The 19216-nt window shown below is 43.6% G+C and overlaps 1 protein-coding gene across 3 annotated transcripts in view; it reads left to right on the top strand.

The window, feature by feature from the left end:
• SHISAL2B (shisa like 2B) overlaps window positions 1-19216 on the top strand; it is a 57701-nt gene that overhangs the window by 18698 nt on the left and 19787 nt on the right. The window contains exons 2-3 of one of the 3 annotated variants that reach the window (XM_083153079.1): window positions 2498-2650; window positions 16736-16825. In XM_083153079.1, the coding sequence (XP_083009205.1) occupies window positions 2498-2650; window positions 16736-16825 (243 nt within the window). Of the gene's footprint in view, window positions 1-2492; window positions 2651-16735; window positions 16826-19216 lie in introns of all 3 variants that reach the window. The other 2 variants (XM_083153059.1, XM_083153069.1) reach the window with 2 other exon arrangements.

Raw genomic sequence — 19216 nt, 5'->3', positions numbered from 1 at the left:
AAACCTGGAACGTTTTTCCTATAGGATAACATGGGACCCGCTAATTCCGACCCCCACCCAGCTCCAACGGCTGCCAGTTCCCCCTTCGGCATCACTGAAGCTCAAGGTTGATCTCAGTCTAACCCAAATCGCTGGGCCTTCAATCTGATACCAGGCTGGATCCATATGGGTTAATTGGTTCCAGGGATATTGAGATTAAACCGTTTTTTTTTTTTCATTTCTTAAATGTAATTTCATGACTGTTTATGTTCTTTGTGGGCAGATTTCTCTGGAACCAAACAGCCCAGTTTCACAGGACCAAAATCATTCAAAGCCAACTCGAAAGTTCTTCAATATAATACTGGTGTCATGTAAATGGGTCAGTTGGTTCCAAAGATATAGCTGGTTGGTTAAAGGAGGGTAGGGAGAGGGGAGTGGTTTTCTCTCCCCCTCACACCAGAAAATGCAGGGACTAGGCTGGTGTATAAGGGGTCAGCCTGGAAATGTCCCTGCATGATCCTGGGACCATATTCCCGGGTAAATCCCTGCATTTTCTGTTGTGAAAGGGGTATTATTTCAAATAGCCGTGACCTGCAGTGCTCTGAATACAGCCGGGCAGCCCCCTGCTCTCTGCCCAGCTGTCAATGACTGTCACCCCTGCAGCTTCTGCTCCAATTCTTCTCCCCGCTTTCACCTCAGCCTGCCCCTCCCTTTAATCATGTGGTGCTGGCGCCCGGCGTGCTCCCCCGACGTCACGCACAACAGCACGCACAATATTTCAAATGTCCACTCGGCTAGAGGGGACACCAGGAGGGGAGTGGGAGGGTGCTCTGCGCTCTGCTCCTCTCCCCATAGAAGCAGCTGCACTGCTCTCCATCTCTCCCTGCAGCAGCAGCGAAGGCTCATATAAAAATTTATAGTAAGTGGCACTTTTGGGGGCATTGCTTAAGGGATGCTACAAATGGCGGTATGTGGGGGCATTGCGCATAATGTGTGGCTTAATGTGTAAGGGGCATTACGGTGTGCAGCATCATGTGTAAGGGGCATTATGTGTGCAGCATCATGTGTAATGGGTACTATGGTGCACGGCATCATGTGTAATGGGTACTATGGTGTGCGGCATCATGTGTAATGGGTACTATAGTGTTATCAAGCAAGAACCCCCTAGCAATGAGCACGTAGGTAAGCTGCACTTATGTGGCAAATATGTAATGGGCATTACAGTTTGTTATATAGTATGTAATGGGCATCATGATGTGTGGCACAATGTGTAATGGGCATTACGGAGTTTAATAAAATGTGTAATGGGCATTACTAAAGTGTAATACCACACCCCTTTTTGTGATGCCATGCCTCCTTCCCATGAGGCCATGTTTTGGCACGCGGCTACGCTGCGCAAAGGTCCCCCTGCTATTATATCTAGATCTGGGACCACCCATTACCATAATTCTAGATTTGCCTATGATCACACGCCTTCCCCTAAAATGCTTTGGGCATGCCTGCCTTCTCCCTAGGCATGCCTGTGTTTTTCTAGCACTCCCATGAAACGACCGGTCACCATTCCCAAGCTCTTGGTAAATTTGTCTGCACAGCAGTGCTCTTAGACAGTTGTTCCAAAAAAGCATCCCTAAATAAGTATCCCCATCAATCTAGCTGACTGTTTACATGGCCCAAGTTCACACATGTGCAGGACCACAAGGTACAAAGGCCTGTTAGCCATACTTGCCTACCCTCCCGGAATGGCCGGGAGTCTCCCGAAAATCGGGTCCCCCTCCCGGCCCCCCGGAAAGGTGGGCAAAGCTCCCGCAATACCCCCAGAGTCCCCTCTCCCCCTGTAGCTGGGGAAAGAAATGCCGTAAATCACGGGTCCGGGGGAGGAGGCGGGACTAAAATGACGTGAATCGAGTCATTTTAGCTCTGCTCCCTACTCGCAGACCCGTAAATCGTGGCATTTGCGTGGATTGGGGCGGGGCTTTGATACATCAGCCTTGTCCCGCCCTGCACATTTGGATGTCCTTTCCGGGCTTCTCCCGGAGAGTGACATTAAAAAGTTGGCAAGTATGCTGTTAGCAAGGCTGCAATGTTTGCAGATGGACAAAAACCATACTGCACTGCAGATGGGACAGATGTAACGCAAAGATGTGTGCAAAGAGAGTTAGATTTGGGTGGGGTGTGTAGCTGTCGACCTAATGCCTGTCAACAATATGGTGTTGACCTATTCACTGTCTACCTATACATTAGAACCCACAAATAAGAATAAGTCCAAGACTATTTTAGGTGCCCCCATAGCTGCACATTGACAGTGTCTTTACCCCCCGAACTGATGGATTACACTGTCAGTCATGTGACTTCTAGAGCACAATGGTTGGCGATGTGCAGTATTTTTAAAACCACAAAGGCTGGCAACAGATTTACTTTAATCATTGCTTTGTTTGTTGTTCCTCAGTACACATGCTATCACAGTGATCTCTGCTGCTCCCAAAAAATCTAATATCTTCTCTATTCTCTTCCAGTATAGGAGCTCTGATTGGACTGGCGATTGCAGCCTTGGTGTTATTAGCATTTGTTGTCAGTGTCTGTGTACTGTGCTATTTATTTCTATACACGAAGCCACAGAGAATAGAAACTGGTCTGAAGTTACAGCAATTTGGATCTTCATCTTCACATAAAGGTAAGTTCATAATGAAAGTCATATAATATTGTAGAATACTGCTATCTAGTGGCGACTCCAGGGGTGGAGCCTCACAGCAGTTCAAAATTCAAATTAGGAAGAAACACCACTGCCACCAACTGACACGCCAAACATACTGGCAGTGGGTGTGGCTCCCCTTTTTGAATTTTGAACTTTGCTGCAGCCCTGCCTCTCGAGCCACCACCGCTGCTGTCTGTTTAAAGTAGATGGTACTAAAATAAAAAAAGATGCCTGAATCAGTGACATTAAATTATTAATAAATCAATAGCTGCAATACTGATAATATTGGACACTGTTTAAAAATAATATTATTTTTCTCATTGGGTCCAAATAAATAAGTAGATAATATATGATTCATAATTAATTAATAATATATTCAATCATATTGTACATTTGATGAATTTATTAATGAATTTATTCTGGTAACCTACAGTAGGCTCTGGATTGTAAATGTCCGAGAGGTTATTTTCTTCCCCTTCCAAAGGTTTATTTACTTTGAAAACCCTCTGGGAGTTATTAAGGTGTGAAAGTCTCTCTGCAGGGGTGGAAGCAACACAGGTTGGTTTCCTGACAAAGTGTAGCCTGTAACAAGATAACATTTGCAGGTTAGAGCATTTATAGCCCCCACATGGTTCAGCCTGAGACAAAAATATAGATTCAGAGGTGGACACAAATGAGATGGGTACTGCACCTGCGTCAGCAGTGGATCTGAGAAGCTATGTTTTGGGGCCTACATACGGGGCAATTTCAGGGCATTTTCCAAGCAATATGACATAGATTGCTTAGCAAATGACCCTACATTGCTCCATGTGTAGGGGCCATAGCGATAGCCCCGCATCGCTGTCGCCTGGGGATTAAGATCCAGCATGCTGGATAAATCTAGGTACAGTAGATCACCGGACAGGGCCAGTGTTCTCAATGGAGAACACTAGCCCTGACTCACCGCTCAGCACACAGCACTGTTCATCACTGTGTGCTGAACGATCTTGCTGAGCGATCTGAGTGATCTAACATCGCTCAGCAAAATCTCTACATGTGTAGGCCCCATTAGTGCTGCAGCAGCCACCATAGAGATGCCCATCGGAAACTTCTCAGACCATAGACACAGAATCTGTCACTTAGCAGGAACATCGTTCGCACTGTGGGAGCAGTCGTATGGTTGCTCGGAATGTCCATCGCAACGGAGAAGTCAGGGCCAGAAGAGTTGCTTCCGAAGACAGGGACACTGGCATTGACATGTGTAGGGCAGCCGAGAGGAATGCCGGGCCCTGGTAAAAAAATGTTTGTGCGTGGCCTAATTGCAGGAGGCGTGGCCACCTCCGCAATTAGGACACGCCCCTAAAACGTTTAGGTGGCGAAAACTCACTATAAAATCGAGGGGGGAGTGTCACCCCACCTCAGCAGCAGCACATACCTACAGGATGACTGAATAACTTGATCAAGTTGCTGTGCAACGAAATGCGTCGGAGAACCTAGCAGTGACTTTGAGATACAAGCTCAGCTATTCAGCCATCCATCCTCACCAAAGTGTCCGGACCAGCCTCTACATTTCAACTTTAGGTTCTCCTGGGTGATGACCCGGTTGAGACCTCCACCTACTTCCACGGGAGAGTGCCGTATACAACCCAGGCTAAAACAAGCAAAGGAGGCTGCATCCTCCATAAAAGCCACAGGATAAACACCTTTTTCTGCTCCCAACGAAACTGACATACCAATGAGGCATCAATAGGAACGGACACCTTTAATTCCGATAGGTCAAATGACCTAACGGTGACTATACAATCTTTTACAAAATACCTGAGCTACAGTACAGTCACTTTATATTTTGTTCTTAATATATCCCGGTGTTGTATGTCTAATGTTATATTCATTTATTATTAAATACCATCTTTTTAATATAAAAAAAGACAATGGGCCAGATGCACTAAGCTTCAAATAGTGATAAAATAGAGAGTGATAAATCACAGCCAATCAGATTGTAACTGCTGTGTCACAAGCTGGGTTTGAAAAATGTCAGGCAGGAGCTGATTGGTTGGTTGTTTATCACTCTCCATTTGATCACTTTTTGAAGCTTAGTCCATCTGGCCCAATATAGTTATAAAGACAAGACCTTCACTTGGAAAAAGAAGATTCTAGGTTTTCCGTGTTACTTTTCAAAGTTGTTGCTTACTATAGTGTGAATGTGTCTGTTTACCGTGTTTCATCTTATAGTATAATAGAGGGTTTTATTGTATGTCTGATGATTAAAACACTTTTTTTGAGGTTACATGGAGTATTAGATAGAAGATAATAGATAGAATCGGATCCCATCTTCAAAAGAACTCCCATTTTAGTACATTTACATGGATTATTCCACAGGTTCTCATAGTTGGTCCTCAGGACCCCACACAGTGCATGTTTTGGGTGCCGGAGGACTCACTGGCAGTCGGGATTCCGACAGTCGGAATCCCGACTGCTAAAAACTTGACACACGGGGAGCGGCTATGACCCCCGTAGAGGGAGAATAAAACAGGTGGCGAGTGTAGCGAGCCGCTGTGTCCGTAGCATGGCGAGCCCACAAGGGGCTTCATGCGCTCCCCCCCCCCCCGCTGTCTAAGTCCCCGCAGTTGGGATTCCGACATCGGCCTAATGACTGTCAGAATCCCGACTTTCGGGGTGTTATACCACACCCCATGTTTTGCAGGTCTCCTCACAGAATCGAGTGAAATAATTAGCTCCACCTGTGTCAGTCAGTAATGAGTGCACCTGCCGGATGACCTGGAAAACGTGAACTATGTGGGGTCCTAAGGACCGAGTTTGAGAGCCACTATATTACTCCCAACAGAAAATTACAGAAATACAAGACTTTTCCAATCCAACCTTTCAAGGTTTTTCTCTGAGGTAATCTAGACGTGTGAGAAAAGAAGGAGCCATTAACGCATTTAATAACACCGGTGAGAAAAGATTGCTGTGTTTTGACAGGAAACGTTAACTATCTAGGCTGTGCAGATGGCAATTGCGTACGTGAGATGGGTCTTTCGTGTATAGAAGCACTGAGTAGAAACGAACTATAGGGTAAATTGATCTATTGAAGATAGAATGTTGCCTATAGCAACCAATCTTTTATTGAGCACCTTCTAGAAGATAATAGAATCTGATCCCATCTTTAATAGAACTCCCATCTTTAGTAAATTTACCCTAATGAGTTGATTTAAAATAAAGCTTTTTTAAAAATAATAATAATAATTTTATTTATATAGCAATCTTTCACCAATAGGACTCAATTTGCTTAACAGATAGAATGAATGTAATACAGTAAAGAAACAATGAAGTACAGAAAAGCTTTTCATAAACAATACTTAAGGGAATGAAGGAAATGCTTGAGTAAACAGGAAAGTTTTGAGTCTGTTTTTGAAGCATTCTTTGCGGGGAAAAGAGTTCCATGAAGTTAGAGCCGCATGGCTAAAAGCTCGACCCCCAGATGAATTATGGGAGATCCTAGGTACTGCTAAAGTCCCTCATCTGCAGATCGCAGTAATCGGGTAGAACAGTATGGAATCAGAAGCTACTTCATGTACTTCATGTACTTCGGGCCTTGGTCATGTAGGGCTTTGAAACTCAGTAAGTTGATATTGAAAATGATTCGCCATTTTATGGGCAGCCAGTAAAGGGAGTAGAGAATACTGTAGGATTTGTGTGGCTAGAACGGGGCTGGTTGGTTAACAGCCTGGCAGCTGTGTTTTGTACCAGCTTTAATTGGTGCAGAACTTTTGCTGGGAGACCAAGGTAGAGGGCTATGTTCCACAGATGAAAGAATGAGGATTTTATTGTGGCTGATATCTGATGTATATGTGTCAAGTCACCATCGTGTGTCACAACAAGTGCACATGATCAGAGTTTTGTAATTCTGTACCGCCAAGTGTCAGTCCAGTTGGGTGGCTGTGCTGGAGTCTTGTCCTTTGATGTTGAGGCCCTATCATGAGGACTTCTGTTTTATCAGGATTCAATCTCAGCCAACTGGCACTCATCCACTCCTGGAGCTCAGCTAGACAGCCATTTAGGGTTGTTATTGGGTTTTCAGTGACTGGAGAAAAGGTGCATAGCAGTGGTAGACAAGGTCATGACGCCTAACCCAGTGGCAGCATGTACATTGCAAAAAACATGGGGGATAATATAGAACCTTGTGGGACACCACATGGCAGTGGCACTGATAGCGATAAATAAATAAATAATTAAAAAAATTTAAGACAAGGTCTATTGGGTCAAAGCTGGTCCATGAGGATAGGTGGCTGACATTGTCAGGCTTGATAGTTTGGCACTCATTTGACTGCACTGCAGAGATTCCAGCCCTGATGGCAGATACATATCAGATAATTTCATGTCATACCAGACTACAGTACATCCAGTGCCGGTGTAAGGCACCGGAGCGCCCCAGGCGGGAGGGGAACGTTCCAGTGCTCAGCCGCTCCCCCAACCCCCGCTGTACAGGGGGGGGGGGGTGTAAGGGTGATTGCGGCGTTCCGAGGTGAGCGGAGGGTTGGTTGGCAGGGGGTGTCCGGTGATGCGACCGCCACGTCATTTCCCGGGGGGGGGGGAGCGGCCTAGTGGTGGCACCGGCCTTGAGTACACCATACTATAGAACCGTTCTAATGATAACTGATTGTCAGCAAGACAAAACCTCATACATACTAGAGGATTTTGGGAACAATATCATTCCAAAAGGTGCTTCTGAGTGATATTGTTCACAATATCATCTCGTATGTACACAATATCGATACTGATGCATGCTACATTGCATCGTTAATGACAATTGATGTCTTCTGAACATGCAGGTCCTTTTAGCTATATAGCCAAATGATCTGCCTGTTCAGCAGGTCCTGGTGATGTCACCAAATGTCATCAGCGCCCAGTATCATTCATTGTGTACACGCAGTATCGAGACCCTGGACCGATATTGTTAGTTATATCAGCCGCAGTCCCTGTCATTTAGTGTTTATGGGGCTAAAGAAGTGTCAGGAGCAAATCATTGTATCCTGAGATGTTATGGGTCATACACACAGGGCGATATCAGCCCCATTTCTAAGGGATGAGACTAGAACGCTTAGAAATGGATCGCGGATCGCTTCGTGTGTAGAGTCCTGGGTGACGGGTATGCGTGATGCTATGAACAATAGGCAAAGCCCCGCGCTGCACAGATCGCTCAGCGCACATCACGGTGTGCGTCGCAGGTGTACCGCCGGGTTTGCTGAGCGATCCTGCTTAAGTGCATTGCTCAGCATGTGTGTACCGGGCTTTAGAAACATGGGGTTCATTTACTAAAGCTTCTAAAAATTAAAAGCGGTGTTGCCCAAAATAATCAATCAGATTTTGTCTCTCATTTCTCTATTGCATCCTAAAAAATGAGAAACAGTATCTGATTGGTTGCTTTGGACAACACCTCTTTTCAGTCTTAGATGCTTTTGTGATTTTCCGCTAAGGAACAGAAGACCCGGTGAGTCTGGATCACAAGACTAGAGCTTTTGCGAATAAACACTTAACACGTCAAAAGTATTACTGCCGGCTGCCAGGAAATGAGTGTTAATGAGACATAGCAAATTCTCCTATCTATGGATTTATTATTTGTCTTCCAACATCACAATGATATCATAATGTCGTGGATTTGACCAGCGCTGTGAAAGTGTGATTAGTGAGTGATGTGGGAACATGACCAGTGTTGGAAGGGTCCACCACAAAAAAAAAAAAAAAAAAAAAATGTGTCCAGTACAGGAAAAAAAATCACACACATTAGACACACCAGGGAACAAACACATCTTAATTGTGCCCATAGGAAATAAATAAAACATACATTAATTCATTGCCTCGTGAATAAAACATACATTGATACATACATTGGTTGAAATCTGATGCCACCAAAGTCACAGATGTAGAGATTAGCAGGAGGAGCTTCAATTGTAAAGTGCAACAGAATATGCTGCGCTATTTAAGAAACTGTGAATAAATAACAATCGTGAACTAGTGATCTGGTCCCTCAGCACACAACAGCAGACTCTGTGATGCAACACTGTGCAGTACCAGACTGGGGCCCACCGGGAAATGCAGGTAAAGGCCCATGTGTTTCAGAGTGTGGCCAGCCTCCAGAGGAGGTGTGGCCAACCTCCACAGAGTCTTGGCTAAACATAAGAGAGTATATATGAATTAACCAGGTACAGATACTTAATCACAAATAATACCCGTTGGTGCTAAAGGATGGTATTAATACACAAGCATAAATGCTAGCATAAAAAATGTCAGGTATCCTTATGAGGTGGAAAAAGTTGAAGTACAGTGGATTAGATTCAACTCTTTCTGCTGCCCACTGTCTTCACAAATAGGAGCGGACAGAGGGTGAGAGAAGAGGTTGATGCACTGATGGAAAGGGAGCAAATGACAGGAGGACACTAATGTGAGTGGTGTTAGGTCCGCCCTGATGCCTGTGTATTGCAGGGAGGAGATGCGCCACCAGAAAGTCTCTCCTTCATGGAAAATAAGGCAAAAAGAAAGAGAAAGAGGGAGAAAAAGAAAAAGAGAGAAAGAGAAAGAGAGAGAGAAAGGGAAAGAAAAAAGGGGAGTATATAAAGAGCCAGGCACAATTTTGAATAAATGTGGATACTTAATCTGCGTTATTTAACCACTTGTAAACCAAATCTCCTGCTGCATAAGTCTGCTACTATGTCGACATCACTGTGTGTGTTCTTGAATACGTAGAAAATATACCAGTGAGACAAAAAGTCCAAACTGATCCCTTGCAGTACAATTTTTTAAGAGGAATTGTACAGGACAGTGATGGAAGTTTTAGGTAACATCTATAAAGCCAGGTATGATAGATATGTCGACACACTAATGTGTGTAGTCAGTTTTGTGGCAGACAAACAAAGACCGTACAGCAGGTAGCAATACTAATGGAACCAGGCAGCAAATATCTATAAGATGGAGGTCAAACAATCAATAAGGATAATAATTGTACAGTTTGGACCAAGTGAAAACATGTTATGTGCTAGTAATTGGGAGCTGCAGCGGGTGACAGGGAATATGACTGTACACTCAATAAATGTTTGTGAGAGTAAGAGACGCAGCCCCCAAAGAAATGGCACGATATTAACGAGTGAGACACTTAATTGGCACAAAGCTAAAAGAGATAAAGGAGAGAGAGAGAGAGAGAGACAGAACAAAGTGGACAAACAAGAAAAGACAAAAGAAAAGAGACAGTGTTGGTTTGCAGGGATCAATCACATACAACCCGTCTTCCACGAGCGGACAGGAGGTGCTGAGAATGAGGCCGGCACACTGTGGCAGAAAGGTAAGAGGCGGTGTGCGTGGACAGACGCTGTATGCAGTGTTAGGTCCGTCCTGATACCACTGTAGAGCAGGACCAGAGATGCGCTGCCAGCGTGTCCTTCGCACACCAGGGAGGCACAGCAAGGGAAGGAGGATACCTGACAGGTTGACGGGTAACTGGAACAGAGTGAAGCTGTCAGCGTCCCGATGTTCGGGGAGCTGCTGCAGCTAGGTCAGCGGCTACAGAACGCGTTTCACCACGTGGGCTTGATCACCTGCAAGCCTAACGTGGTGTACGCAGCGTCAGGTATAAATGGAGCCGGCTGATTAGTTTAAATGCTTCAGCCGCGGCTCAGTAATTGGTGTGATCTGCGGTCTGTATGTAGCAAAGGCGCTTGATCATTGAAGTGCCCCTCTGTATGTAGCAGGGGGACACAATCATTAATTAATAGCGGAGGCGCTTGTTCATTGAAATGTTCCTCTGAAGTGTAACAGAGGGACAAGATCATTAATTAATAGCAGAGGTGCTTGATCATTGAAATAACCCTCTGTATGTAACAAAGGGACATGATCATTAGGTTGGCATAACAGGAGAGATTCATTGACACATGTGTCAAAAAAAGCGAGGGACTTGTATACAGAGTTTGTATAACTTTAGAGTAAAAAAATGATGAAGACACTTTAAATGGAGTATCTATGAGGTAAAACCACTAATTAGTGGTATAATAGGGTATGCCCCAAAATTATTGTAATATGTAAGGATAGTAGAGTTGAGTTGGATAAAATTGGATAAATTGGGATAAGGACTATATGAAAATGAACAAAAAATTCACAAATTTTTTTTTTACAAAAATATATATATATATATATATATATATATATATATATATATATATATATATATATATATATATACAAAAAAGTATGCAGAAAAATGTGCAAAAAAAATTATACAAAAAATTAATTTCTAGAAATATATGTAAATAATTTATGGAAATGATTATTCAAAATTATTAGATTAATTTAATATAAAAGTGTATTGTGTAAAAGTATGTGGATAAATAAGTACATGTAGATATAAATATAATCATAAGAGTTATATGTATATATAAGAAAGGTTTTGTATATATATGTGAACATGAAAAATGTAAAAATACATAGATAAACAGATTACATATAGATACATATGTCTAGAGCAGCTGTTCTATAGATATATGTGCGTGCATGAGTTGTGCTGGGGGTTAATAATCAAAAAAGCATGATGTTTATCATGCCAAGGAATGTTGATTGTGCAACGTGATATTAATTAGATATGACTAATATTGATAAAAATATATTTGTTCGGGTGGTGATTGCGAAGTATTGAATCATATTCAGTGAGTGTGGGTTATAAAGTGAGATGTGTGAAGAAATGTAATGGGTAAGTGATGGGCTATTAAGGATGGATATATAGTTGATAAGGTTTCTTATATATACATATAACTCTTATGATTATATTTATATCTACATGTACTTATTTATCCACATACTTTTACACAATACACTTTTATATTAAATTAATCTAATAATTTTGAATAATCATTTCCATAAATTATTTACATATATTTCTAGAAATTAATTTTTTGTAGAATTTTTTTTGCACATTTTTTGCATACTTTTTTGTATATATAGAAACTTTTTGTAAAAAAAAAATTTTTGTGAATTTTTTGTTCATTTTCATATAGTCCTTATCCCAATTTATCCAATTTTATCCAACTCAACTCTACTATCCTTACATATTACAATAATTTTGGGGCATACCCTATTATACCACTAATTAGTGGTTTTACCTCATAGATACTTCATTTAAAGTGTCTTCATCATTTTTTAACTCTAAAGTTATACAAACTCTGTATACAAGTCCCTCGCTTTTTTTGACACATGTGTCAATGAATCTCTCCTGTTATGCCAACCTAATGATCATGTCCCTTTGTTACATACAGAGGGTTATTTCAATGATCAAGCGCCTCCGCTATTAATTAATGATCTTGTCCCTCTGTTACACTTCAGAGGAACATTTCAATGAACAAGCGCCTCCGCTATTAATTAATGATTGTGTCCCCCTGCTACATACAGAGGGGCACTTCAATGACCAAGCGCCTTCGCTACATACAGACCGCAGACCACACCAATTACTGAGCCGCGGCTGAAGCACTTAAACTAATCAGCCGGCTCCATTTATACCTGACGCTGCGTACACCACGTTAGGCTTGCAGGTGATCAAGCCCACGTGGTGAAACGCGTTCTGTAGCCGCTGACCTAGCTGCAGCAGCTCCCCGAACATCGGGACGCTGACAGCTTCACTCTGTTCCAGTTACCCGTCAACCTGTCAGGTATCCTCCTTCCCTTGCTGTGCCTCCCTGGTGTGCGAAGGACACGCTGGCAGCGCATCTCTAGTCCTGCTCTACAGTGGTATCAGGACGGACCTAACACTGCATACAGCGTCTGTCCACGCACACCGCCTCTTACCTTTCTGCCACAGTGTGCCGGCCTCATTCTCAGCACCTCCCGTCCGCTCGTGGAAGACGGGTTGTATGTGATTGATCCCTGCAAACCAACACTGTCTCTTTTCTTTTGTCTTTTCTTGTTTGTCCACTTTGTTCTGTCTCTCTCTCCTTTATCTCTTTTAGCTTTGTGCCAATTAAGTGTCTCACTCGTTAATATCGTGCCATTTCTTTGGGGGCTGCGTCTCTTACTCTCACAAACATTTATTGAGTGTACAGTCATATTCCCTGTCACCCGCTGCAGCTCCCAATTACTAGCACATAACATGTTTTCACTTGGTCCAAACTGTACAATTATTATCCTTATTGATTGTTTGACCTCCATCTTATAGATATTTGCTGCCTGGTTCCATTAGTATTGCTACCTGCTGTACGGTCTTTGTTTGTCTGCCACAAAACTGACTACACACATTAGTGTGTCGACATATCTATCATACCTGGCTTTATAGATGTTACCTAAAACTTCCATCACTGTCCTGTATAATTCCTCTTAAAAAATTGTACTGCAAGGGATCAGTTTGGACTTTTTGTCTCACTGGTATATTTTCTACGTATTCAAGAACACACAGTGATGTCGACATAGTAGCAGACTTATGCAGCAGGAGATTTGGTTTACAAGTGGTTAAATAACGCAGTTTAAGTATCCACATTTATTCAAAATTGTGCCTGGCTCTTTATATACTCCCCTTTTTTCTTTCCCTTTCTCTCTCTCTCTTTTTCTCTCTCTTTCTCTTTCTCTCTTTTTCTTTTTCTCCCTCTTTCTCTTTCTTTTTGTCTTATTTTCCATGAAGGAGAGACTTTCTGGTGGCGCATCTCCTCCCTGCAATACGCAGGCATCAGGGCGGACCTAACACCACTCACATTAGTGTCCTCCTGTCATTTGCTCCCTTTCCATCAGTGCATCAACCTCTTCTCTCACCCTCTGTCCGCTCCTATTTGTGAAGACAGTGGGCAGCAGAAAGAGTTGAATCTAATCCACTGTACTTTAACTTTTTCCACTTCATAAGGATACCTGACATTTTTTATGCTAGCATTTATGCTTGTGTATTAATACCATCCTTTACCACCAACGGGTATTATTTGTGATTAAGTATCTGTACCTGGTTAATTCATATATATTTTTGGTACTTGTGAGTTATCCGGGCGCCCGATTTCAAAATCGGGTCGGATCGGGACATCGCATCGCATGCGACCATCGGATGCGATGCGATGCGATGCGATGCGATGACCCGATTTTTCCATAGGAATCAATGTTGAAATGGACTGAGTCCATTTTAACATGGAATTCAATGGGAAAAAGGGGTCCTTTTCATACCCCTACTATCCAAGTGGGCATGGAGTTGGATATAAACCTGTGGCGAGCGTAGCGAGCCACCGAGCCCGAAGCGTGGCGAGCGTAGCGAGCCCCGCGAGGGGACACGGAATACCGTCCCCTCGCGGGGCTCGCTTCGCTCGCCACGCTTCGGGCTCGGTGGCTCGCTACGCTCGCCACAGGTTTATATCCAACTCCATGCCCACTTGGATAGTAGGGGTATGAAAAGGACCCCTTTTTCCATAGGAATCATTTTAACATTGATTCCTATGGAAAAATCGGGTCATCGCATCCGATGGTCGCATGCGATGCGATGCGATGCGATGCGATATCGCATCGCATCGCATCTGATTGTATGCCTTAACTTAAGGCATACAATCAAAAAATCGGGCGCCCGGATAACTCACAAGTACCATATTTTTTAGTAAAACTACTTTTTGACAATACGAAACATACCAGTAGTACAGACGCTGGACACACCATCAGCTGGGCTTATTTTGGACCCTATTAAATCGTTTGTTAACAACATATGATTACTGAATAACACCACTTATCGGCCACCCTATCGATATTAATTCATGGCAATTTGCCTTTATGTTGATAAAAATACGTTAATACGTTATTAATTTTGAGTGGCCCACCCCTGTTTTGTTTTTCCATTTTTGTTTTTTCATCAAAAAATTTACAAAATTCTTAAAAAATTATTTTCACGCATTTAATTCTCTATGGCAAATTATGCATTATATGTAAACATAGAGCTAGCATTATTTTAAAAGAATAATTGGAAATAAAAGTTACGTTTTAATTCATTCATTCAACACCATCATCATTTACTCAAAAGTGTGCCTCCAAAAAGGAATCCTTTCTGTGAACGGTGGCCCTCTACTTGTGGACCACTGTTTCCCTGTGTTTAAGTATACGAGTACTTGATTTCTGGGGGCACCTCCAACACTTAATACTGTCTATGTTTGTTAAGACTCAATAGCATTTAAGTTGGTTCTATAACTACAGTGTACTAAACTCTTTGTCCTGTGCGGGGTACTATCTCTATTTGCTACCTAAACATAAGAGAGTGCATGGTTTGGGCCCTTTGATACATATATAGAGTTAAAACTGGTAGGGCATGCATGATGATGTACCAGATCAATAACAATAATGTACTCTAGAAAATACACCATAGTCCTGTGCATTATAAGGTAAATGTATAATTTATAACTTAATCGCCATGGAACTTGATCCATATATGGGGGTAAATGCTTGTTGACAGATATTTCTAGATAACATTCTTAACTATATATTTTAGGAAATTTAGCAAATATTGATTATAACGGTGCTGCCTGCATTATTGGATTTATTTGTGTGCAACTATTTTCTGTGATAGGAATGGTAATTTTTTGAAGAGACAAAAAACAACAGGAGAATGTCTCTGTGTGGTGCACCATAAGAAAAAATGCATAAAATGTAACGGTACTTGTTTCCTAGCACGGCCACAACGATCATGATCGTGGTCATCGGGTGTAAAATCGTGGGCATCGCGGCCATCGCATGCACTAAAAAATCGGGCGCGATGGGCCCGCGATTTCCCCATAGAGAACAATGTTAAATGCCTCAATTTACCCGCAATGACCACGATTTCCCATAGGAAACAATGTGAAATGGCTCAATTTAACCAAATTATCATAGGAACAATGGTAAATGGCCCAAAAACACCCCTGAACATTGAAATGTCCCCCCAAAAGTAGTTTACGCCACCCCGCGATCAACGTGAACCCGAAGCGTGGCGAGCGGCGGCGGTACGCGTCCTCCGACCTTTTCATACCCCCACTATCCACGTCGGCGTGGAGTTGAGAATAGAATAGTGTGGCGAGCGCAGCGAGCCACCGCGCCCGAAGCGTGGCGAGCGGACGCGGATACCTGTGAAGCCCGCGAAGGGACGCGTTTACCTGTTAAGGTATACGCGTCCGCTCGCCACGCTTCGGGCTCGGTGGCTCGCTGCACTCGCCACACTATTCTATTCTCAACTCCACGCCGACGTGGATAGTGGGGGTATGAAAAGGTCGGAGGACGCGTACCGCCGCCCCTCGCGGGCTCGCTGCGCTCGCCACGCTTCGGGTTCACGTTGATCGCGGGGTGGCGTGAAATACTTTTGGGGGGACATGTCAATGTTCAGGGGAGTTTTTTGGGGTTTCTGGCCCATTTACCATTGTTCCCTATGATGATTTGGGTAAATTGACCCATTTAACATTGTTTCCTATGGGAAATCGCGGTCATCGCGGGTAAATTGAGGCATTTAACATTGTTCCCTATGGGGAAATCGCGGCCATCGCGGGTGGACCATTTAAGCATTTTTTGCCGCATACGACCCGACCGACGCGATTTTCACTGTTTTCAATGCATTTCAATGGAAAAATCGGGAGCATCGCGTCGGTCGCGTCGCAGGCCACTAAAAATTACACCCGATGGCCGCGATTGTGGCCGTGCTAGGAAACAAGTACCAATGTAACTTTTAATTGGTACTTTATAAAATGTAAGCGAAATAAAAGACACAATACATATACACACTTACATACATTGACATGTAATTAAAAAGGATAATTAAATCCTCACGACGTGGGACCCCCCTGTCCAATAAGAGTTTTAATAAACTTTATTATTATTCGTATAATGTCATGATCTGTGATTTGGTGCTGGTTAATGCAAATATTACCAGTCTTATATAATGTGCAGGGTTTTCCATATATGAACGGCTAAAGTTGTGCTACCTAACTAGGCTGAAAAGATATTGTATGGTGTAGGTATTGTGAAAGTATGGTGTAGGTATACAAGAAAGTCGGCTCCTGATTGGCCTCTAGGCGGCCAATAGAATCATCCTGAGAAGAGGCGCAGAATATGAAATATCTCTGCATCTCTCCTCAGTGCGATGCGGAGAGTGTGGGGAGCGCCGGCAGCTTGAAGATTACCTGGACTACGGCGGACCAAGAGAAGACATCTTCACCACAGGACCAGGTGAGTAGGATTTCCTTCCACAGCTCCACCATGGATTACTTCGGAACCGGACACCGCCATGGACCTGGAGGACGACACAGGACACCGGACACCAGGACAGAGGGCTACCTACGGGCTCAAGATATTTAAGTATCAGTATGTGTGTAATGGATGTATTAAAGTTTTATTTTCATTGTGTCAGTGTGTATTTATTGTACTATTTGTTTTACTGTGGAACTACAAGTGCCAGCGGGCCCTTTAATGCCCCGCAGGCTGGGACTTGTGGTTCTCCAAGTCCCAGCTTGCGGGGGAGGCTTGCTGGGACTCATAGTTCCACAGTTTTAAGCAATAGTTTTTCAGCTATTTTTTTTACACTGAAATCAGCCCGGTGGCCACCGCACAGGGTCACCGGGATCAGCACCAGGCTTCAGCCTGGTCAGGTAAGTCCTGGATGGGGGGACCCCTTTATTGGGGGGGGGGTCCCCACTCCCCCAGGGCTCATGGCCAGGCTGACTGGTCGGTAGGGTTAATGTTTTGGCCGCCGGACCTTATATAATAAGTGTCCCCCGGCTGTGACATTACCCTGCTGGCTGGTTTGGCCTGGGGCTGGTTCTTAAAATACGGGGGACCCCTAGTCATTTTGTCCCCCGTATTTTGGGAACCAGCCCCGGACCTGGAGTCTGGGGCTGGTTGTTAAAAATCAGGGAACCCCTATTTGTTGGGTTCCCTGATTTTTAATTACCGGCCCCGGCTCTGTCAGCCTGGTGCTGGTTACAGCTGTGGGGGGGACCCCACGCCGTTTTTTTTATTTATTTATTTTTTCTATTTTTCTTTACACTCTGCAGCCTGCACGGATCTGACTGATCCGTGCAGACTGCCTGAAAAATTCGTATTAGCGGCCATATATATGGCCAGCTAATACGAATTACTACGACATCGGAGGGTTACAAAGCAGTCGTATATGACTGCTTTGTAAATTCCCCTCCGGAACACGACTGTGTATACAGCTCAAACAGTCGTATGCAGTCGTAGGAAAAATACTAATACGAAAAACTAGGTTTTTCATATAAGTAAATTTCCCCCTATATGTCATAGGGTGTATTCGGGATGACATGGATAGTGGGTGGGGGGAGGGCGAAATAAATGACATTATATGTCATTTAATGGTATAGCACATTAAATGGCATTATTATAGGTCCATTTAGAACCGATATCTCATCGCATCGCATGCCATACAATAATGGTTCGCTTCCTCCCGAAGCGTGGCGAGCGCAGCGGGACGCATCCGGTCGACCTTTTCATACCCCAACTATCCACGTCGGTGTGGAGTTAATTTTATATAGTGTGGTGAGCCCGAAGCATGGCGAGCAGACGCATAATACATGTAACATAATACGAAAATTATCCCTGGTGTTCTTTTGACCGGCCGTTCTTAGTACATTTCCCTAAAAGTATTTCAGGCTACAATGCCCTTCTTCTTTGTAATGTACTCAATAAATCAGTGAACTGGGCATCTCCACAACCCTCCTTCCACCTGACCCACATATATTAAGGACACAGTTTAAGAGCCCGTTTGCCATTTGTATTACCTATAATCATGAACACACACTTCTTACTGATATGTTGAACAGGTCTACAGTATTACGGCTTCATTTAACCTGTCTGTCATGTCATGTCTGTGTCTTCATTTATGACACTTTAATAAATCCCATTGAGACATCAAACTGATAAATAGCATGAGCGTTGATTGGCCTGTAGCGGAACACTTGTGTTGCGGTATCTAAACAAGGTGTTATCAAATTTGTGTTGCAATTACATCCTTTCATCAGATTAATTGTTTTCAAAGCTCTTTGACATGTACAGTATGTACAATTTAGTGATGTGATATCTCTAGCAGCATTCAGGAAGTTGGGAGGTATGTCCTTCCTAAGCTTTTGGAATTCAGAAAACATGAAACCGTGGCCCATTGTCACTGCAAACCTGTTATGAGAATCAATTTCTCCCAATTATAAACTATGAATATGGTTTTCTCCACAGTGGTGCACTTCATCATAATCACTTCTGTCCATTAACCCATTCCTGAGGCAGGAATCACAGGTTTTTCCTGCCCCCCAGAAATAGCCACCACAGAACTTAGAAGCAGCCACTGCCTTCTACAGCAGCCCATGTTCCTATAGCTGCTGGCTTTGGCTAGGGAAGTTTGGGCCACCACTGGAACATCACCTCTAGGGGCACCCTTCCTGTCTCTCTCTCTCCCCCCCCCCCCCCGACTCCCCACCCAAACGATTGTATGCCAGATTGTTTGGAGCTGCTTGGGAGCATTAAGGAGTTTGGGCTTCAAACACATAGATGCACGAGCGTGCCTGAATCCCCCCCCCCCCCCCCCCCAAGCTGCCCCTTATGGCCCTGCAA

The sequence above is a fragment of the Crinia signifera genome, chromosome 1 (assembly GCF_055691185.1).
Source record: "Crinia signifera chromosome 1, ASM5569118v1, whole genome shotgun sequence".
Taxonomy (NCBI): Eukaryota; Metazoa; Chordata; class Amphibia; order Anura; family Myobatrachidae; genus Crinia; species Crinia signifera.
This window is presented reverse-complemented; position numbering and strand designations above follow the sequence as displayed.